We start from the raw sequence: 25,299 nt of genomic DNA on the forward strand, positions 1-25,299 counted from the left end.
ACACACACCAATTATCATTCAATAACATTCACGACTATATAAATATCCCGCGAAAACGCAAAAGTGTCAACCCTGAAGAATATTCGACTATCAACTAATCTAATTTAAAATCGCATCAATTCGCATGACGCTGCACGAGAAGCCGCTATAGTTCATTGGAACACCAGATTAGTGCCCGACAAACTACAAAATGCCATATGGATGTGTCTTCAACAAGTAAACATTGCTACATACAGAAACATGTTTGAAACTCCTGTTCGGTCTTTGCCAATCCATAGACTTGTATTCCTTATCTAACTACTTTTAAGCGTATGTTAGTTTTAACATGCTGTCTCTGTGCATACATGGAATTATTAAATATTACATTATGTCCATTGTTGCCGAATAAGCTGTTTAAGGATGTGTTCCTCTGAGGCTTTAGTCTCGTTGAAGTCTCGTTTCGACATAGATCAAAGAACTTATGAGAGTTTCAAATAAGATGTATCAGTTTCTTTAGCAAGTTTCCAGTTTTCAATTTTTTTCTCCATGCTTAGATTTCTATTATTAATTTTTTATGCGATGATTTTAAGAAATGTCCCATTTAGGGACGATTCTGAAAATTTGTCTTTTTTTTCGCTTTGAGTAGAGCCAAAGTTTTACCATTTCTTACTTCAGTTGTATTTACTTAAATCATCCACTGCGCTAACATTTCAAGGTGTATCGAGCTAACTTTTGCTGTAAATCATTACTAACTTCATGATAATTAAATTATTTAGCATTCATTTTATGAAATATACACTTTTCTCACTTTATTTCTACATTTAATGGTAATTTTAGCACTTTTACTTTTTACTGTAAAATATTGAAAAATAACGAAAATTTAAATGGGGCAAAAGGTAAGCATACGGAGCCCCATTTTTCTGCCTGATTTAGAAAGAGCAACCTTTCCCCTGTTTGTTTTGAAAACATTTACAAAAGTTTAATACCAGAACCTTGTCTTATTAGAGTTTAATTTGACAAAAATGGCGCATTTTGTAGCTCAAAATGAAGGAGTAGGGGTACTATATGTTCTTATTATTAGAAAAACAATCAGTCTTTTTAATCATAGCTGTTATATGTTTAACGAAGACATCTGGAAAATAAATTCAGCAAACATCCATACATATCAAACACCTTATTATGAATTTTTGGCTTTAATGTCTTGTGTATATGGTGAAACGGTAAAATTCCCATAAAATCCAATATTTTGTCAACTAGGTGACTTTGAGGGGACAATAGTTAAAAAACGAGCACACGGACATATAGTTTTCTTCCATTTTTTTCTATGGTATGAACCCCTATTTTCAAAAATCTATATAAGAAAAAAAGTTTCATAATTAAGTATGGTTTGGTAGTTTTCAAAATATATATTAAAGATATTATATCACAACGTTCAGATCTCGTTTTGATTTAACATAACTAGGTGCGCTGAAATCTGTCCTTGGCGAATGATTCGAAAGTCATTCTTTACAAGTCATGTAAATTTTAAAAAAAAAACACCTAAAATTGTAATATCCTCGGGATTCAAAAGCGAAATAGCAATTCATTAACTGGTTTGTGATTTGAAGCATTGGAACTATAATTTGCTTAGTTAGATATATTTTCCCTGCCAATATGTCAAAATTAATTACTTTTTCATGACGCACCCTTTTGATTAAGAATAAGATTTTCTTCGTAGCACCCCGGACATTGTTGAGATAATCAACCATTTTGCAACTCTTCTGTACCAACGTCAGCACCAACGTTTTGTCCATTCGAACTCAGAACGTTGGACTATATAAAACAGCCCACCTAAGAAACCCCTTAAATCAATACGGGTGCATTAAGATATTAAAAAATTGAAATGACGATAACTTCATTCATCGTGGATACTCCAGGGGTTACTTTAACAGTTGTTATATCAAGCCTAAAATATACTGAAGGCACCAGAAGACACATGTAATTTTGTCCCTTAATGTTTACCAAAAGAATCGAATAAAGCTACACTGTGATTGACTATGTGGCTTTGGAGTTAGGCGTCGTTCTCTCCGTAATCTTCAGTCTCAGCAGGCCTGTGATTGGTCTGGGGTTTTTTCTCTTGAATTGCCTTCAGTTTTTCTACGTATGAAATAATCCAGGGTGGGATATAAGTCATTGTAGCCCCTGGAACATCGATATGAGCTACATTATGCTGAAAAGGGTGTAATCTTTTTAATGCGACATGACCGAATTAATCACCATCTCAGTGAATAGAGATGACGTGGACTGACAAATTCATGTTTGCATCTCAGTGAGCGTGAATCGAGATGACGTGGACTGACTTTTTCATGTTTCCGCCCCTGTGATTGTGAATCGAGATGACGTGGACTGACTGTTTTAGTTTCCACCCCAGTGATTGTGAATCGAGATGACGTGGACCGACTAATTCATGTTTCGATCTCAGTGAGTGTGCATCGAAATGACGTGGACTGACTGTTTTAGTTTCCATCCCAGTGAGAGTGAATCGAGATGACGTGGACCGACTAATTCATGTTTGCATCTCAGTGAGTGTGAATCGAGATGACGTGGACTGTTTCATGTTTCTGAACTGGGAATCATTAGATTGTTAGCAGTGTCAGATATCTTTTGGAATCAGTAGGTTGTTGGCAGAGTTAGATATATTTTGGAATCAGTAGGTTGTGAGCGGAGTCAAATAATTTTTTGAATCAGTAAGTTTTGGATGGGGTCAGATATATTTTGGAATCAGTAGGTTGTGAGCGGAGTCAAATAATTTTTTGAATCAGTAAGTTTTGGATGGGGTCAGATATATTTTGGAATCAGTAGGTTGAGGGCAGAGTTAGATAACAATTTTAATCAGTAAGTTGTGGGGGTCAGATGTATTTTGGAATCAATAAGTTGTGGTCAGGATCATTAATTTTTTTGGAATCATTAGTTTGTTGGTAGAGTCAGATAAATTTTAGAATCAGTAGGTTGTGGGCGGAATCAGATATATTTTGGAATCTGTTTTGAAATCAGTTGTTATATACATGGTATATGTATTATTTTACCATCAATAGAATATACGGAATTTCGCAGTTTTTTGTATTATTGTATTCCGTCTCCGTATCTTGTTTTTTACGTTTAGTTGTTCACTTCCGGTTTCCGGGAGAATAAAGAAAAATTGAAGACAAGAAGGTGTTTGGATTCTCTTCATAATATCCCTTCACATCCTCTCACATCGCTAAGGCAGTACACAGTAGTTTGTTGGCCGGGTTAGATATATTTTCGGTTCAGTAGGTTGTGGGCGGAGTCAGATGTAGTTTGAATCAGTAAGTTGCGGGCGAGGTCAAAGGTATTTTGGAATCAGTAGGTTATGAGCGGATCAGATGTAATTTGGAATCAATCTGTTGTGGGCAGAGTCAGATATATTTGGGAATCAGTAATTTTGTGGGCGGAATCAGATATATATTGGAATCAGTGAGTTGTGGAGGTCAGATGTATTTTGGAATCAGTAGGTTGTGGGCGGGGTCAGATATATTTTGGAATCTGTAGGTTGTTGGCGGGGTCAGATATATTTTGGAATTATGAGTTTGTTGGCGGGTCAGATACATTTTGGAATCAGTAAGTTGTGGGCGGGGTTACCGGTGATTAGTATAGGATTTATTATAGATCTTTGAGGGAGTGGATATTATTTTTTATTTATTTGAGAACAAATCTCAAATTGATTTTAAATACGAGTATTTGAAGCAACGGAGTGTAAATTACATTAAAAAACATTTCAGTTCTAAACGCTCGATCTGACGAAATAACCTACCTTCGACTTTTCTGATGAATCACCATTGTATCATTTAGTAATCATAATATTTCAAATATGCTGCATTTCCACCAAACATACATGAAACTACATGTACCTCACAATGTTGTTTAGATTGAATAGTTCAATACGCTGGATTTAGAACTTGAACACTTAATGAAATACGTGTAAAAACAAAATAGAATTTCCTTAGGCAGTGACCATTGATTAAAAGATTAAAAGCATCATGCGAGGAAAAGAAAACTTGCATGATTTAAAACTATTTTAATGCACACACTGTACATTGATAAAATTATAATGACTTATCTTTCAAGTATCTGTTTACTAAGTGGATAAACTGTATGGCAATATGGCATATCGACGTCAACGTGTAAGTCATATTTAAGTATTAAACCCTATGTAATCTAGGGTATTTATAGATGCCAGAGTTTGCAGACCAGATAATCACTAAATGTAAATGTAAGGAATGAATTCCTGCGGCCAGAACAACAACCGTCGTATGTTGTCTGTTCTCGTAGACAGTACTAGTATGTTTGTATAATTTTCGTTACAATAACACCATTGATGTTGAGTCCTACAGACCACTACCAATATTTAAACACATATAAAAGCATCATGCGGAAGAAATTGCATGGTTTAGAGATATTTTAATGCACATAAATGAAATTATGGTATAAAATTAGCTCTTCATACTTCTTATGATCACAATAAATTTGATATTTCCATACTAATAAAATATGAAAGTTTGGTACGATTTAATTCGTACCAAACTTTCATATTTTTATTAGTATTGAAATAGCATAGAACCACGATTTTGATATATAGAGACTATTCCCTGTATCGTGATGAATAACAGTAATATTTCCTGGAGTGGACACTTAAGGAAGGCGAATTATTACATGTTTACCTCTTTATACTAGTTCTAGGCCAAATGATTCCAATACTAAAACAAGATAATATAATTTAACACATTTCTTATCCAAGAATTGAAAATGAAAATAGTTATAGCAACAATACACGTGATATTATATTTTGGTTTTATATTTCAAAAAACGGTAATTGCTGTGTTTTGATTGGTCAATAATGAGTGAAAATATTTTCACTCAGGTGAAAATTACCACATATATTTCAACCATAAAACTTTATATGTCACTCTGCAAAAATGTTATGAAGCTGTGTATATATCTTACCAAACCAACCGTGAATATTGTGTGCAGTGTTTGGGATTAATATTAATATATAGATAGTGATATTATTAGACTCTTTCAAAAGTGGATATGAAGGATAGGGATATTCTACCCGAGGGTCACAAAATGTAGTAAAACCCGAGGCTTGTCGAGGGTTTTGCAATATTTTGTGATCCCGAGGGTAGAATATCCCTATCCGTCATATCCACTTATGAAAGAGTATTCTTGTGTCATACCTCGACGTTTTATTGCAATTTTACAACTATAATATCCCGCCATTTTGAAATAAATTCGAAGAAATCCACGACTGCATGAAGTCAATTTCCATACATGAAAAATTACATGATATTTTTCAACACAAATTCCGTTGCATGCATCTTTTATAGTAAAACCGGTCAATTTTGTGAAAAAAATGTTAAAATTTTACCGAGAAAAAAAGAGATTTTGTTGACGCCGTGACGTTACGAGACTTTATTGCATGGGTAGCCGCAATACAGCCTCAGGCGACATGAGTGTATTGCCATAGACCAGCCAGTATTACACGTGTAGGTATGAAAGAATTTAGTATATTACATGTTAGTCGATCATATTGAATAAGCTTAAGTTTTCAAATTGTCAATATTTGTAATCAATAAGTATGAACTATCAAACAAGGTGGAAAAGAACAAGAAAACAAAATAGAAAAGAAGCATTACTGACAGTAGATCAAACTAGACTGGGCCAAATAAAAATATGTCGGATGTATCTAACTCAAAATCAGTAGTTTTCGTTTTTGAGTTTGTAAATATCTCAAACAGTAAATACACGCTCGTATATACTATTACAATTACCAGTATTGTACTCCAGTGAGTATCTCTACACTTCGAAGCAAAGCCAGTCAACCAATGTTAACTTGAATTCCAATCTAACTGGTTAATATATCCATGTGATGACTTTAGTATTCAATGCAGCAAGGAAAATTAAGTGCTTGATAGTTTGATAAACCCGGATGCAGGGAGATACCAAGGTATTTTATAGAGAGAGATAGGGATTTGTTTACCTGGCAGTATACTTGGAGCCTGGCACTGCCAAACCTCACCGGGTGTTCACGGAAATCGTTTATTACAAAATAACATGTAAAAAACATAAACGTTTATGATATCCATTTAGGCAGTAGTTTACTCAACAATTTACATTAGCCCTTAATGTATTTTGATATGAATATGAAGATGAAATGATGATAGAATCATTAAATTGCACATGTAAACAACAACACCAATCAAAGCTGATAATTATTATGTAATGACATTTTTTTGAGTAACTTGTTGGTGATATTAACTGAAGATACACTGATACGTAAACCGGCCCTCGTGAGTGATACATACCATTAAATATTTAAATCAGAAGTAAAAAAAATCGTGTGTGTATGGAACCGTTAGTGTTTTAGTTAAAGTTGTATTTCTTGAAATTTTCACCATCGCAAACTGTCATAAAATATAAAATGTGTGAATATTGATGCTTAAATTTGATGGTTCTTATCCATAAAAGCATCAATATGCTATTGACATAGTGTCAATATTTAGATTAAACACTTTAAATGTAATTTTTCTCGATGACAAAATGAGAAAGGTTATAGACCATACAACTTTAAATTGTGCATAACAATACATGAAAATTCAGTTTCATTTTCTGTACTCATATCGCTTCATCTGTAGTCATATATATTGATATTTATCGTTAGAACATGATATCCATGTCATAAGAACATGCTCCATCTATTAAAATTCACTTTCCATCATATTGTGAACAAACCCCATAACCATCATACCTGTAAAAGATTTTAGTTCTAAGAAACATTGAGTCATATCGTATTAAACAAATATAGGGTGAAATAGATAATTGTTTGATTTTTTAAATTTAAATTAGTTAAATCTACCGCCGACAGAGCATTAACGATACCCATCATTTGAACAATAATTAATGTTTAATCGTGTTTGTATATGTCTAACTAACACAAAAGTGTATATAAAATGATTTTGCTGCATGCACCTTTTGTACTTAATTCCATATAGGGCATAATGCCATGGGATTTTTTATTCGGGATGCGATTAATCATAATTAATAGTGTTATCTTTTGAAATAAGAAGATCAAAATAAAGTAATCTTAATAACTGAAGAAAAATACTTATTCGTCTGCTTCTGTTTTTGATAAAAAATAGCATTCTTCGCGGGAAGAGCATCGTGAATATACATATGTCTATAATAGTTTAAACCCGATTGTGCCGTTTTTGATAACTCTAGCGCCCCTTACCTTTTACCCGGCATTAGTCATTGTGAAAAAAATCTTCATAACTTCATGCCTTTATAACGACATATCAAAGTACTGAGAGTACAATGTCAACTATTATCGAATTTATTGCTAGAGTAGACTATGATAATCAGCTGCATTTTTCGACCAAATATATATCATCATTATAAATTGACAATGCTTTTATATCGATTATCGTAAATTACATCAGTCCATCTTGTTTAAGGAGTTAGGTAAGTTGTTTACACGCTGGTACACGCTATATACTGTACGTGTATTGTACGCGGATCAAGGTGTACATGCGCTATGTATTGTATTTCGTGGTACCTTATTGTTGAGACTTGCACGCGTGTGTCTGCATAGATCAACAAGAGGATGTTCGATATTTGCTATTCGTGCAGGAATGACCCGGCTTTAAAGGACAATTGACTTGAAAAACAAAAGTAATGAATTGTATAGCTATTGGTGGATTTATAAATTATGATATTATAAAATTATTATTGATAATATCAACATATTCTATTTATGTTATTTTTATGAGATTGTATTGATAATGTTTGACATGCAGAAAACTAAATGGACAATTTTATGTTCATCTAAGGAAATAAAAATAGTTTTGAACTTTAATTTTCCTAATTACTTATAATATTTTGATGTTTTTGATGAGGAACTTGTCAATTTGGAACAGAATATATATGATAAACATTAATTAATGTTCTTAATTCAAACATTTTTTTTTGGGGGGGGGGTGAATGGCTATTTTCAAAATAGATTGATTCAACGATGTTGATAGCTGCATGATCATTTTATTTCAGTCAAAATTGATTTTGCTATGATTACATTTATGAAAAATGTGCCGCCATTTTGTCAAGACGTCTTCGAATCCTGTCAGGTAACGTCTCAGTGTACAGCTGACGTCACATTGCGTTTTCAGCCTATGAAAAACGTTCCAGGTTACATAACACTAGTGACATATCCAAACATGTTATATCGGTAAAACCACTAGATACCAGGCGGATTGATGAATAAAACAGAAAATTCAAAGTTGAATCGTGCTTATAGATATACAATAATTAGAATTTGAAATATTAAAATTCAAACTGCTCGTACTCATATTCGTACTGGAGGAAATCCATCGATAGCAGTAGGACATTGACAAGACTTGTTATGAGTATTGAAACGAGTAACACATTCATATACTGATTTGATGATAGATACACTAACCGAGAACATATTTTATGGAAATTCATTTTTCACATGAATAGCTTAGGGAGTCACAAGTGATAGTTATTTATTTTAGAGTGAATCATATCCGGGTTCACGTTTCATCTATCTACATATGTACCTATATATCTAATGCATTATGGGTAAGAACATCATATAGAAAATCAATTTACAGATAAATGTTTGTTAGACGTCTGTAGGTGTAACTGATTTAAAGGGTTTTTACTATTACTTCATGAATAACCACACCTTTGATACAGAGAGAAATATGTTTTAAGTAATCACATCTTTGGGTTAAGGATATCAAAATGTTCCTATAACTACCTTGTTGTTTTTTTCTAATATAGATTTTCGATTTAGGAGTTCATACTTTTGCTGCAAATGGAGTTAAAATCATATATTATCGTATTCGATTAGGTAAATCAAAGATAGATATTTAACACATATACGAGACTGAGACTCAACCGGAATTTAACTGGTTTGTCTGTCTGAGGTATAATTGTTTGCACAATTGAACAAACCAGTGTTTTGTTTGAAAAAAATAGTTCTAACTCACAGTTAGTCTACCCCTTCAATTTGGATGACCAAAATACTCAAATTGTCACATTTTTTGACAATTTCAGCACTAATTTTATCGTTTTGGAACCTAAACGAAAAAAAGAGCTGTCGTTTCTAAAATAAGCTTAAACATTGGTTGACAGTGTGCTCGATTTCCATCTTATTTCATAAAATGGTGGAGTCGCTGTTAAACATAAAGCGTTTATAAAACACTAGGTATTTCCATCCCCCGACTTCCGCCTAAATAAAACACGTCCACTAGTATCGAACACCGTTATAACCTTGTTTACATTAAAATGTTATTTTGTACTAGTGCGTGTGTATTAGACCCAGCAATTTGTCCTGTTCACGACCTAATATCATAAAATATTGGTAGTACCCCGTGGCACAAACGTCGTACCTCATTTATCCGTTAATTACCTGTATTCTTACTAAGTTGTATAAGTTAGCGAGGATACGTAAAGTGAGAAACAGTCAGTGCTCTATAATTTATTCTTAAATAACCGTGGACGTTCATTGGACGTGTATCTCTTCGTGAAGTTAAAATATTAAATAAACTGCAACAGCTCATTTAGGGCGAATCAAATCAATTAAATCGTAGAAAGTTGAGTTTATTATTTTGAAGTCAATATTTTTCCTATCTCGCACAGTAATGTTATCATCACACCATGAATACGATCATTTCATCTACGTCCTGCTCACAGCTAAGTATCATTTTTACGCCGTTAATTCCTTTTGAAATGTATTAACAGTGTCAGAACAACCTGTTCTAAACCTTATTTACTAAATTACCATTTCAAAACCCGTCAGATGTAAATTGGATTTTTCCGTGATTTTTTATGGCAAACCAAGATACATGGTCAACACTTAGGATACGCCTGGTGGAGTTTAAAAGTCCGTTATCAAGGTATTGCAATCGTTTTTATCGGACACGTGCCGGTACACTTGGTACAGCTATTTAACAGACAGCTTCTCGGTGGAAGGCGGCACATAGAACACCATTTTGAGAGAAAACAGTCTGTGATATTGTGGACAGTATGACTTACAAAACCGCCTGTGTTGTGTCTTTAATTGTATTGGTAATATCAAATGAAGGTAAGAAGTAGCTTTTCTATTTGTTATTTCTTAAATGCATTTTCTATTCGTTATTTCTATCCTTTTTCATTTACTATCATTAAAGGAATTATAAAGCTAAACGTCTTACATGGAACTTACTAATGCAATCCATTAGGATTCAGTATGTACCATCACACTTACGTATCTCATATACACTTTCTGGTAGAAAGAATACATCCTCTTAATGAAACATTTAGTCGACCCTTTACAGCTGTTGGCTGGAGGAAAGTTTGCGATTCTGTCTTTGATACTTAGAAATTATCACACATTTGTTATTTTCTACCTTTAACAAGGCTTTATTTGTCATTCATTCCATTTTATTTGCGGATATCAAAGCTCGCCAAAAATGAATTGACCGCGAATTTATATATATTGCTCGTCTTTTACCAAATGTTGTTTGATGTTCAGGGGGATTCTTTTTCACATTAGGAAAAAAGCGTTCAAGAGCGATAATGTTGCATCCATGAAAGCATGATAATGGTCACTGATATTTTTTAAGGCGATACTCTATGTTTAAATATGTATAAGCATTTGATGGATAAGAATTAGAGAAAAAAAATTATAATTCCATGAGGCGTAAATATATATTAATAGGTGGCGTGATTGTTCTGTAGTCATATATTGATATGATTGAATGTTGTTTATCCTATATGATATTTAAATTGATATGTGTTACTTAAAAGTAAATCTAAATGTGTGCATGTTCGTGAATGGTACTCGCATTGTATTTTGACATACAAAAGCATTTTGAATTATTAAAAAAGTATTCATGATAAATCTTGTTATCTGATGATTATTATTTTTAGTTTTGATATCATGGATGCTAATGAATTTGTGATATTCATGGTATTGGATACCCTTGTCGAAGATTGTAACATTACTGTACAATACATATAATTCTAATATATATCAACATAGGACATTTTAAAAGAACAAGTTAATTGGGGTTTTTTAAAAGCTGAAACAGTTCAATATCGATCCAAATCGCCTATTCACTGAAACTATGCGTTGTAATAAATACCACATAAGTGTGTTAATATATAAATCAATTCTCTTATGAACTATTCCAACCATTTCCTTATTCTTAGGGATTTCAATACCAAGTAACGATTGTAACAAAGTATCCTTACTATTTGTTTTCGATTTAAACATTTTTAATGCCATATATGTACAACCGAATCAGACAAATTCACACGATTTATTAATGTGTTCTCTAGGTATCGTATACAAATAAAAGACAGTTGTTATGATAACCGTACTTTTTAGTTGGCAGTTTCTAGACAACGCCATATTCGGGTTTAGTCACGTTTTGTTTGAAGTTTGAAGTTACATGATAACTTTAGTCTCATCAATAAAAAAAACATTAACGTTCACGACTGCCGTAAATGGGTCAATGTCTTTTTTAATATTTGATAATTGTCTATTGTGTTTCCTGTATATTTCCTTCGCTCTTGATTTTTAAGTCTGTGAAAATAAGACATATCGAGTAATAAAAATACAAAAAATAAGCATATATGACGGACATTCTTTTATACATTGTGTACCATTTACAGTGACGGCACAGTTTGGAAATCTGCCCAACTCTGCCAGTATAGCTGAGAACAGTCCCGGAGGTACCCCGGTGTTTACAATAACCATCAGTACGCGTCCATTCTCTCCTCTAGACTATATCATCCAGTATGATCCTCCGGAGACTGAGACTCTCTTCCTCGTCAGTGTTGTACCAGTCGGTAGGATATGAACCTTCAATATTAGAACTTGAATCGTGTACACTACAGTGATTACATATGGATAATTTTAATTTCGGAATTTTACTTCACTATTTAGTTTTATTTCAAATAAATTTAATTTCTATCTTTCAAATGTTCTTGAATTAAATTTACTATTTTCATTTTATTTATTTTATCATGTTTATTATATTTTTTATAACTTTATGAAGTAATTATCGTTATTTTTTCTTTACATCATTTGCCATTGTTTTGATAAGACACTAGTTACCATGTTAGATTGTTCCCATGGCTATCTCTACGTGCACTTTAGCTATACTTGACCCTTTAACATACATGTACAAAGTACATAAATTAACATAACGTATTAACATAACAACACAATGAATTATTCCTATTACTAGGATTTGCAGTAACCGTCAAACAAGGCGCCACGTTGGATTATGAGACACTTCCAAACCAGTACCAAATCATCTTGCTCCAACTCGGTATAGAGGGTTCTGGAGAAGGCGAGCTAGTGTTCCCAACAGGAGGAGTGCAAAAACGGCAGGCGCTACCAAACACCGCAGGCATTGGTGTACTTGACATCAACATCACCAATGTTAATGAACCTCCAGAATTCTCGAGTCCCAACTTCTTCATCACTGCACCTGAGAGTTCGGTAAATACAAAGCTATTTTTCTGATAACACATATTTTGATGTTCTAGATTCTTGACATACCTTAATGAATGGGTGGGTAATCAATGGTGTATTACTGTGGTACTAAAGAGGAAGCTTTGGACCCAATGCCATGGTATCGAGATACGTTATTCTAGCCCTCCACTTGTTGGTGGCGAATTCAAATCCACGTGGAACAGTTGCCAGTTGATTGGTGTGTTGTCTCCTGTTGCTTAACCATATTCGTCATAAAATTATCCTATATGTTAATAGAGCATTTTACGCCACCAAAAAAGGATTGTTCTATTTTTCCCTATTTTATTTCTTTAATGGATGAACTTGACATATCCTATTGTTTTATGTTTTACTTTAGGTTTCTCAGGACCCATTTGTAGTCTTACCCGGGAAAGCAAGCGATGTTGATGTAAACGATACGCTTTGGTATGAAATAAATAATATATTCCCATCTGTTGAAGGGACACGTTTTGATATAAATAGAACTACCGGAAATATCCTTCTCCTTGGGGGATACGACGTGGATAATAACATTGACCCGGATGTACTTATATTCACCTTACAGGTTATCGATCAGGGTGGTCTGTTCAATACTACAACACTGATCGTTAATATTATTGACATCGATGATAATGTTCCTGTGTTTACCGGAAGCGGTAGTTACGACATACTAATTCCGGAAGATTACGCAAAAATAACAGGAGTTAACATTGGATACGTCCATGCCGATGATGCAGATGGTAGCGACACTGTAACATATGCAATAGTAACAGGGAATATGTATTTTAGTGTAGAATCATCTACAGGGTTTATACAACTGATATCCCCACTCCCGCTCAACACGGTAAAGAATGGTGTACTTACATTCAGCGTTGCAGCAAATAGCGGACTTCGTAGAAACATTAACCCGGTCACAGCGCATGTCAAGGTGTGGATTGTACCTTTCTGTACGGCAGAGGATGAGAGAGGATGCGATCTATGTAACGAGTCATCAACTACGACCACACCACCAAAAGAAATCCAAACGGCCACCCCTACGTTACTTCCTTCACGGAAGAAGCGCGTAGTAGATGACACTGGTATAGACGTCTGTCCTACGACGATGTGTTCTAAATGTCGTCACTATCTGACCAGTACGTGTTCAGACGGAACTGTTCCACTGACGTCACTAACCAAGCAGCCAGCATGTCCAACACAAACTGGAGACGTCACCTACACTAGACTCGATATCTGCTGGATCATACCATTGGTAGTCGCTGTGGGCATTGCCACTATCATCATCGCCTTGTGCCTGTACAAGTAAGTGTTTCGCACCCCATTATTGTTTTAAAATGCTACACCACTGATAGATGGTATTTTTTCTCAATATAAAACAACAACAGACGAATCATTAGACATCTTCAGTTACAAATTTTACGTATGTTTTATTGTTATGATTTTGCAACCACCATCGACGATTGTGATATATTTCTTGCTCACATCGTTTTACGACACGGAACAAGTAGATCTATTACCATGTAAAGAGATCGTCAGTAGACTTAATTCGAACATTCGGATAACTCGAAGTTTTATATAGGTCCCTTCGAGTTCGTATTAACCGAGTTCAACTGTAATTACCATACACTATTACAACCATTGAAAATTTTGAGCTTCTAATTATATTTAAAGAAAATAATATTAAAATTGATTAATTGCGTTTCGAAAAAAAAATCCATGTCACGTTGTCCTATATGTAATGAGGTACTGATTGTGAAACACCAGAAGCAAAATAAATTATTTCATGTTATTTTTGTGTTAATTAAACATATATAATCACAATTAAACACTAATTATTGTTTAAATGATGAGTATCGTTTATGCCCTGTTGGCGGTTGAGCATCGTTGAATAGGCCATACCACCCGGTAATCAGCATGCTTGCCATGAGGAAACGTGTGCTCGGGTTCAGAAGCCTCCATTTAGTTGTATTATTTTTTATATGAATCGCTTTGTCACTGAGTCTAAAAACTATCAAAAAAGACTTTTTAAGTGTCCTTTGTCCCGCTTGAATAAAATTACTATTTGATTTCTTATTTTATGATCTTTCATCACTTCAGGAATCAAAAGAAAACAAAGACAGCGCCAAGTCTTCCTGAGAATGGCCTGCACAACAACAATCTTAGGAAACCTGACATTATTACTGTAGCAACAACCTAACTGTCCTATCGGCATAATACTGTCGTCTTCTTCACCGGATAAGTCAATCTTGGTGTCGCATCTACAATCTACCGTCAGCTTGTTCACAAGATAAGACAACTCTGATGCCCTATCGACAAACTATCATCGTCTTGTTCACAAGATAGAACAACGTTGATGCCCTATCGACAAACTATCATCGTCTTGTTCACAAGATAGAACAACTTTGATGCCCTATCGACAAACTATCATCGTCTTGTTCACAAGATAGAACAACTTTGATGCCCTATCGACGAACTATCATCGTCTTGTTCACAAGATAGAACAACTTTGATGCCTATCGACGAACTATCATCGTCTTGTTCACAAGATATGACAACTTTGATGCCCTATCGACGAACTATCAACGTCTTGTTCACAAGATAGAACAACTTTGATGCCCTATCGACAAACTATCATCATCTTGTTCACAAGATAGGACAACTTTGATGCCCTATCGACGAACTATCATCGTCTTGTTCACAAGATAGAACAACTTTGATGCCCTATCGACAAACTATCATCATCTTGTTCACAAGATAGAACAACTTTGATGCCCTATCGACGAACTATCATCGTCTTGTTCACAAGATAGAACAACTTTGATACCCTATCGACAAACTATCATCATCTTGTTCACAATATAGGACAACTTTGGATATAATTTTGATTAAAAAATAGTTATTTATATTTTTAAAATGTCATAACTTTGGTGGCTGTTGGGGGCTTTCTATGATCCTTTTAGAGGAAATTTCAGTTCACCAACTGTGAGAAAGCGGAAGGCCTTTCGCTTAATAGCAAAAGCGTTGTGGTCATAAACAGATATATGACCAATGAAAACACCACATTCTGGTCTTCAAAACACAAAGATGTTAGCTCATTCATTGTAACACGTATAGCTACATTTATTCCGTCTTTGCATATAACAAAGTTGCCTCCTGTGCGTGTATGCATCCATTGTGAAGTCATTTTTTTATAAAAAATTCATGTCAATTTTGCAAAAGTATGACATTACGCCCGCAAACACATGAAGTCACAATCAATACCTACCCTCAAAGGCAGATAACTCTGTAATGTGCAAATACAGAATATAGCTACTATGTATTTAACATCAAGTACATATCCGATAAGATATATAACATATTGTCACTGACCATGCTTACAGGTACTTTTTAGTTAATTGATAATATGAACATGCTTTTACTGGAAACGATGGCTTAATAATGTTAGGCCATGGGCTAGAAGGGTCCCACATGCACCCCCCTCAAACCTCCGAACCAATATTTTTCTTAACCCTTATGACCCACCCATCACAAATCAAAATGTTAGCATTGCATAAGTTGGGATGAACTTCCGGTTATAACATCAAGATGGCCGGACAGTGTACCTTGCATCTTTTTCAAGGATTTGCCGAATTAGTTCAATGTTATGCTTTGTTGTTGTTGTTGCAGGGCGACCTGTGTGGGCAGCATCTTTAAGCTGCTGGTGTCCTGACTTAAATCGAGCAACCCACCTACAAATAGTCATATATGACATTTGACCCTTCCCATATATATCACACACCTCACGATGAATATCCAACAGCTTTAAGCCAAATAGAGACCTACGTTTGATATAGGCCCTAATTTCAATACGTTTTCAACTCTCTTGCCAACAATATTTGTATAGAGTGTAACGAGTGCGCTACAAAACAATGTACACAGCACCAAGGTCAGTGTAATTGTGAGCGAGATATTTACCTATATTACGCTTCAGATATCACGCTATCGCCACGAGGTAGTTTTAAGCCCATTTAGCACGATTTCTACGAGATATTGCGCAAGTAACATTAATTTCGGAACATCCCTCGTAGCTATATGGTATCAAATTAAAACTGAGGTAAGCCGTAAATACCATGACACTCTTCGGAACACTTTGCGTCTTTAAGAATGAGCACATCCATTGTTATTTCCTGTGTATAACGTATGGAAATATCAAATGGTTACTACAGTGCCACATGTTTCTTTCATTAGTTCTTTGTCTTCGAGGGAGTGGGGAAAAGTCAGACCAATGAAAAACATTTAACATTTATGGCCTCATTAACGACCTCGTTGATATCACCTGTGCCATTTATGGTCGTACGAGGGTCCACAGCATTGATGAATGGTACTTCATACGAATTATGAAGCTATGTACTAAGGACAACCAATTCCACCATTCGAAGAATGTGGATCTGGTGTAATTTCCATTATGCTGGAGAAATCTTAAACAGCATATACATATGTGTTAGAATCCCGAATTTGATACTGATATCTCGATTACTCTTATTTAGATGTCCAACTACCAGACATGCCGAGTCTCTTCAGTGGATAGAGCAGTGAGTCGAGAAAGCACGCACAATAATAATGGTTATCATTAAGAACCAGTGAAAGAAATATATGTGACACTGTAGTAACCATCTGACATTTTGCTTATGCTATGCATAGGAAATAAACAATGAATGTGCTCATTTTCAAAGACACAAACGTTCTGGAAACCGTTAATGATATTAACGGAAAGACAGGCTTATTTATGTTACATTTGCTACGCTATCAGTAGGTGTTGTGCTGTAATAATTATTTTTGAGACACTGCTAATCTCCAAAATTTCAAACATGAAAATGGATTATGTTAAACTGTGACTGGTCCCACCTAGATATTCTGTCAACTTTACATTAATCTTTTTTCAACGTATAAATCATCAATAGTCAATGTTCTATTTAAGGAAATTATAATACACCAGGAAACTGTAGTGTCAGCGGTTTTAAGTTCGAAAAATATCATATGTCCATTATACGTACCCGGTGATGCTTTGTAAACCTAATTAGGGTATAACAATCATTCTTTTTTATATTTTTGTATTTGTTGTTGTTTTAACTGATTGATAAGACATAAAATAACTGATTACGAATGATAATTTGTTGTTGGGAATCATTTTCGCTGCGTCAAGCAAAATATGTTCTATTGTGGTCGTTTTGATACCTCATTTGTCTACTTTGGTTGAAAAATGTCGATGCTATGACTATTTTTCACTTTTTAGTGAAATTCGAGATGGCGGCCATCTTTATGACGTCATAACCGGAAGTTCATCCCAACTTATGCAATGTTTACCTTTTGGTTTGGGATCAATGGGTCATAAGGGGTAAGAAAAATATTGGTTCGGAGGGTTTTTTTGAGGGAGTGCATGTGGGACCCTCCGATGTATAATACATTTGATTGCAATATGAGTGATTCCAGATATTTCTTTTTTTAAATATGAACATTTGAAATTATCTTGTATATGTAAACATACTGAAATGAAAATATTCTAAGTATTAGGTTTTACTTAAAATATCTTTGTTAACATTCACTTCGTTACTAAAATAATATATATCGATGTGTGTGGACATCGCCAGAAAGGGAGTAATGAAAGAGAGACAACTCAAACTTTGATGATTGACATCAAGATTGTCTCGCAAAATATTATTACTATAGTTAATTAAATTGGTTTTCTTTTCTATATAGTTAATCATTTATCCATCACGCCGTGTTTACTTTATTTCAAGATCATCTTTTATTCTCTGTGTTAATACCCTAGAGGCACACGATCAACTTTTGTTCCGGTATGTTTGTATTTTGTATCGATGCAATACGACCTTATATAAACGCCCATAAAACTACGTTCATTTTACAATTATACTGCAAACTGGTGGTAAATTACCACAAGTGAATTCTTAGTTCGTTTTACAGGCGCTTATAGGTCTAGGTAATGCCAGTGAAATAATGAGATTGACTGACTTGATTGAGATTTATACTGTTTGTTCTTGTATATTGACAGCTGTAATAGTTTAATAATAATAATCAATACGGAGGTTTTTTTATATGTACTGGTACACATTATACTGATCTTGCTACGCATTCTTTTTCTTTCAATTAATCGTATATATCAATTGTTTGTACTAAGATTTTATGCTTACGTGTTCTGCGTCTCGTATCATTCTTATTATGAAGGTGTATTTGTTTATTTATAGACACTATATATAATAATATTGTTTTTACGTTCATATGCATAATGCACCAATCAATGTCATAATTAAAGCACGTTTCGAGACATAATTATATGGTACACATCTGTCCAAATTAATGTTATATAACAATTGTACACATCTGTCCAAATTAATGTTATATAACAATTGTACACATCTGTCCAAATTAATGTTATATAACAATTGTACACATCTGTCCAAATTAATGTTATATAACAATTGTACACATCCGTCCAAAGTAATATTATATAACAATTGTACACATCCGTCCAAATTAATGTTATATAACAATTGTACACATCTGTCCAAATTAATGTTATATAACAATTGTACATCCATCTGTCCAAATTAATGTTATATAACAATTGTACACATCTGTCCAAATTAATGTTATATAACAATTGTACACATCTGTCCAAATTAATGTTATATAACAATTGTACACATCTGTCCAAATTAATGTTATATAACAATTGTACACATCCGTCCAAAGTAATGTTATGTAACAATTGTACACATCTGTCCAAAGTAATATTATAGTTATGTTTTGCTAATACTAATACATTCGCCTAATATAATGTAATACTTATAAATTCGTCCAAATTTATGTCATTCTAATATGTCCGTCCAAATTCATGTAATACTTATATATTCGTCCATATTAATAATGTTTAATTTGTTAAGAAAAAATGCTTTTTGTACTTTGATAAAGGTAACGTTTACCTGTTTAAATATTGAAATATCTTAAGTCGTACTTAAAAACTAAACAATCTACAAAGTGTTTTGCTTAGGGTCAACTCTTCTATGACATTTTCCCCCAAGGTTCCTATAAAACACTACAAAAAAACTTCAAAACCCCATTATCCACAAATGATATAATCGTTTAATGTCTTAAGTGGAGCTGAATATGTTTCATTGCATAACTGGTCGTTTAAAGAATGTCACATAGCCATGTCATTAATTATCGTATCATTTGCAATAACAAATTATGACGTCATAAGCATAATCAAAATGTGACATCGTTTGATGGTCTCGGTAAACAGAATCGCAACAAGCGACCCGGTGTTTTCTACACTTATATAGAAACATCACTAAGTTTTATCTCTATTTTGTAAACTAAAACTAGCTATGTGATATAATTTCAAAATGCAACTCGCTCTTACCACATCAAATTATTGAACGTGTCACCACTCTTGCAAGTTACCCCTTCATGTAGTTGATCCCATCTTGCAAATGACTGAAACGTGTTTATTATTTAAGTTGCTTAAACTCTCGCTAAGGATCTGCTCTGGTGAGGTTTCAGTCTCGTTGACGTCTCAATTCAACATTAATAAAAGAGTTTTATGTGATTTTCAAAAAGTAATTGGTAGCAGGTTGCGATATGGAAAATATGTCAAACATTAGTATGGTTTCTATTGCTTGTAGAATTTTGTATACTCAATTTTTATGACCTGACCAATTTGGCAGGCATTTTGAAAAGGTAGATTTTTACATTTTGTGGAGAGGTGCTGTTAATCTGCTTTAGGTTCACTGAACATGATAAGCATTTAAAATTAGAATCATAACTATTGTTATAATATTTTTTACATTTAATTGGAGATAAAGTTATTTGATTTTTTTTTATCAAATGATAATGAAATTAACAAAATTTGCAAAAATGACGGATTGACTGTTTGATATTATTGTTATCTTAAAGACAACATTGGTTTTGTCTTTTTTCTGCGAATATGCATACTTATCAGAAAACTAATTTGCAAAATATTGTTTTGTTTGTCGTGTAAAAAAACATTGAAATTCCGTAAAAAATCACAATTTACGTCAAATAGCCATCTTTGATTCATTTTTAATATCTCAAAATCAGGCACACAACCATATCATTTTTATTACCTTTTTAAGTTCGGTATAAATTTCCTTTTCCAAAAAAAGGTAAGTCATCAGAAAATTTTGACTTTTCACCAGTTATTTGCCATTATTAAAGTTAATTATTCTGACTTGTTTTAAATAAAAGAAATAAACATCTTACTTCCTTGTGATACTTTTCAGTTATTATAATAAATGTTTGAAACTTAACTTCACTATTCAATTGTCGCAGTGTCAGAGAATTATCCAGAAAAAAAGACGCGGTTATTATGACAGAATACTCATGGTTAAATGGTGTGATGTACACCGAATAACGTTTGTATGGTTTAAAGTTAATCAGTGACAGCGAAATACACTTTCCTAGTTAGTTGACCGTGACACCTGCTGCGTGGACGATAAACATCGTTCCAATTGAAAAGACCTGCTAATGTTAAAATACGTTCATCGGTAATGATTGTATTTGTTGTGTAAGGTTCGGGTGGCGGATGTATTTCTATCTTTAAATGTATATTCCTTACCCGAAACGGCTCTTAAATTTTTTTAAATGCGTTTGTACGAGTTCCTTAAGTAATAACTTCAATTATCATCAGTTCACTTAATTCCTGAATAATGGAGACATAATTAACTTAAATGTTTATTCTCTTCACGCGAATGGTCTTATGTTTCCCGATGTCTTCCTAATTACCACGCAATTACTGGAGGTCATAACGCCAACTAACAGAAGTAAGAAAAACATTTATTATTGAAGTTACACAGTACCCGGAATATCGCTGACGTTATACAAACTGTAAACGTGTTAACATCGCAAATGTAGCAGGCCTTTACAAATCACAACGAATAAATCGCCACATGTTACCTGGCTACATGTGTGTCACTTGGTGTATAGGGACAATGTTATCTACCTGTGTAAACAGAACGTTTGGGTGTAGTTGTGGTAAAACTAGCCTATTGTCTAGTCGAACAGTGGGTTAATACAATCTCTTTTTTTATTTACTACACTCTAGTTTACCCAAACGTTTTATCTTATATTCACTTTTTCATTTAATCGCTTAATCAATTCTTTTACCTTATACAATTCTTTTACCTTATATTTACTGTTACACCCAGTCCTTTTACCTTATATTTACTGGTTCATCCAATCGTTTTATCTTATAATTACTTGCTCATCCAATCGTTTTATAGTTTATTTATTTGTTCATCCAATCGTTTTATCTAATATTTACTCGTTCATCCAATCATTTTATCTAATATTTACTTGTTCATCCAATCATTTTATCTTATATTTACTGGTTTACATTTATTTACTTATTCATCCAATCTTATATTTACTAGTTCGTCAATACCCTTTTTCTACAGTTTTCTTCCCAAAAATGTATGGTGTATGTATGTGCGTTCTATATAGAAGAATCAATCTAACACATTGTTGTATGGCAAAAATAGCAAAATAAATAAGCAGGTGTAAATATAATTAAATGTATGTTCAAGTTTATTCAAGGATTCGTTGTATCACATTTCAATTAAATTTTCTGTCCCATATTAAGTGTATGGTGCATATTAATTTTGTTATAGTTTCAATGTCTCACGATTGTGTTCTATATAGAAGAATCAATCTAACACATTGTTGTATGGCAAAAATAGCAAAATAAATACGCAGGTGTAAATATAATTAAATGTATGTTCAAGTTTATTCAAGGATTCGTTGTATCACATTTCAATTAAATTTTCTGTCCCATATTAAGTGTATGGTGCATATTAATTTTGTTATAGTTTCAATGTCTCACAATTGTATAAGCAGAAAAAAATTATAAACATGTACGTTATATCCCTGACATGATTTTACGTGCATCGCTAATTTTGATATCTTACCTATTTACACAATATATAAACGAATTTAAAATCTATGCAAGGAAAGTAATTTCTCTTATTGATACATTTATAATCCAAGTGAACAAAAAGCAAAACATATCTACGCTATATCCCTGACATCAACTCATAATTAGAAAAAATGTACATCAACTATTTTGATATATGTTACTTTCTTACATAATATATATATGAATCTAAAATCCATGCTGCTAAGATGTTTTGTCCTCAACCCAACGGAACATTAGGAATCAACCGTTGTATTCCAGACTCTGTATAACACTTCATTGTCACCAGATAGAAAATCTCCCATAATCTCACGAGAACGCAAATTAAAATATTTCTATAATAATTGTACAGAAAGTAAACACACTGATCAGCCCCTGATCACGAAATATTTAAAATTGCAAATGATGTATTTATAGGACGTAAAATAGAGTAGTTTACAGCGACACATGAAAACGCATGACTGTAGCTTTATATGTAATATACGAATTTTGTGAAATTATAAATATGAGGCATTTATGTAATTCCAACTTGTGTCAAAAGCGAAACGAAATGCATATTTGAAAGAAAAAGGGTCCTCCTGCTCATTTTTCGTACTTCATTTTAGAAAATTTTCCGTTGCGCGTCGCGTTTCCTAAAATGATCAAGAACGTACAAATGTTCAAACCTTGAATAATGAAAATTCAATACACATGAACTAGACTTAAAATGTCCATCAATGAATTACACTATTTCAAAAGATGCCTCTTAAAATATTAACTTGTTTATATTTCTTAGCAAGACAATCAATTCATTATAATTTTGAGTTACACAACAATGTGCCGATGGTGTGAAATCGGTATGTTCAGATTGAGCAGGGTTGCATAATGGTATGACGACATTCACAATTATCATTTCTAAATGCAGGTAACTTTAAATCGAAAAATCATTAAAATGCATTGTAAAACTCATTTCAGCCATTCCAAATCGTAATATGTTTTTCTCGGGTGAAAACTCCGGACCCCCAAAACAGCAAAATGTCGCGTCTTCGGCGCTCACAAATTCATCAAAATAGATCGTAAAACTCATCTCAGTCATTCTAAATCGTTAATTTTTTCCAGGGGATACCCCAGGACCCCAAAACTCGACCACTAATTTGCGTATTCATTGATTTCCTGTTAGCGACGCCACTGTCTATAGATGTGTACAAGGATTATCTGTAATGATATATGAAAAAATATATATAATGTACATGTTTCATCTTCCTACGCAACTGATACTTGACAGGGTCATCCGATGGTTGTTGGCGAAAACATTCCTTTTATCGGGGTAGTTAAACAACAATGACGTGATGTCATCAACATATGCCGGAACAACGCTCGACGACATCATTGATTTTGACGCATTATGACGTCTATGTGATGCCGCCGCTATGAAAATGCTCCTAAATTATTAAATTTGCAAAATTGTCTATCGAAGTATCGGAGAAACATAATCATACATGGGATTGTGAAGTGGACAGAAGCATGCGTCAACCGTTGGTTACGGTTTCGGTCATCAACCATGGGCAAGCCTCGTTTTGACCAGCCATAATCTTTCACTTGCGTTGACCTGTCCAATCCACTTCTTCGTGTCAACTTGAATTATGTAATTCAATTATCCCCTGCTGCCGACTACTTCACTTCAGCTGATATATGTCCGCCAAGTACAGTACCTCTCTGTAGTAAACCTGATATACCCCCCCCCCCTGATTACAGTATCTCTCTAGGGTATACCTGATAGATAAACCCACAGGTTTGACTGAATTCCACAAAAACACTTGTCTCATGTGATGGCGGCACTCCTCAGATTGGTTAGATAACGTGATCGGACACTAAATATCCGGTTATCTAGTAGGTCATTTAAGTGGTCGTTTGATTTGGCCAACAATATCGCAATCAATATACCAGTAATGGAACCTAACACTTACTATTACCATAAGTAACTTAGTAGAAGGAGCTACAACATACATTGACTGATATACATGCATTAGCACATACCTTAATAAAGTGTTGATTCCAAATTTAGTAAGGTCTCTAAATTTTTAATGCTTAAAGGAGTACCCGAAATCGTTATAAGTAATTAGATTCAACATATTCTTTGTCTTTGTTTGCCTTTGAAATAAATTTTAAATGTCTGATATTCTCTAAAGTATCATTATACAGATAGTGTTTGATAACTGTTCTATGAAATATTGAAACACAGCACAATATTTCGTTCAAAAGTTAGTGTAAACTCTTTGTTTAATTCATTAACAATAATGGTACGTGTCCTAAACATTACTGATTTCCTGAGAATGGATACGTCGTATGAAATAAACATATTTAATGATAATGCTTTATGCCTTGTGTTATTTTTTTCATGATTGAAGGCAATGTCGTAACCAAAATCATTTCAAATACAAATATACAAGCAAAATGAAGTACAGCATATGCTCCACACAGAAGCCAGAATATGTTTTTAATATTTTATGTTGAAACTGATTACAACAAAGTGTTCCTTTTATAACGGCCCGACGTCTAAAAATAGGAAACTAATGTTTTTTTTAGAAGAAATAAGAATTTACCTAGATCAGATATCATGTTAAACCCGGTCACGGAGAGCTTATGTTGTGTACAAGTTGTGTGTAAGGTCATTGGATAGTTTATTTATAGCGCATTAAGGAATTCCCTGCTACGTCATTATCCTGATTGATATAATTCTATATATATATCAGGGTCGCATTCTTGTTTGTGA

General features: G+C 33.6%; 1 protein-coding gene across 2 annotated transcripts; it reads left to right on the plus strand.

Moving 5' to 3' along the window:
- The first annotated feature begins 8 nt into the window (after window positions 1–8).
- On the plus strand, window positions 9–20,769 carry LOC138309164 (cadherin-related family member 3-like). Of its 2 annotated transcripts, XM_069250322.1 has the most exons (6): window positions 9–8,156; window positions 8,299–10,141; window positions 11,716–11,892; window positions 12,294–12,550; window positions 12,921–13,861; window positions 14,657–20,769. In XM_069250322.1, exons 2-6 carry the CDS (start codon window positions 10,084–10,086, stop codon window positions 14,754–14,756), a joined length of 1,533 nt encoding a protein of 510 aa, XP_069106423.1. In that variant the 5' UTR covers window positions 9–8,156; window positions 8,299–10,083; the 3' UTR covers window positions 14,757–20,769. The 2 variants fall into 2 exon arrangements, with proteins under 2 accessions (XP_069106423.1, XP_069106422.1); XM_069250321.1 differs by having other exon boundaries at window positions 9–10,141.
- The last annotated feature ends 4,530 nt before the right edge of the window (window positions 20,770–25,299 follow it).

The sequence above is a fragment of the Argopecten irradians genome, chromosome 15, assembly GCF_041381155.1.
Source record: "Argopecten irradians isolate NY chromosome 15, Ai_NY, whole genome shotgun sequence".
Lineage (NCBI taxonomy): Eukaryota > Metazoa > Mollusca > Bivalvia > Pectinida > Pectinidae > Argopecten > Argopecten irradians.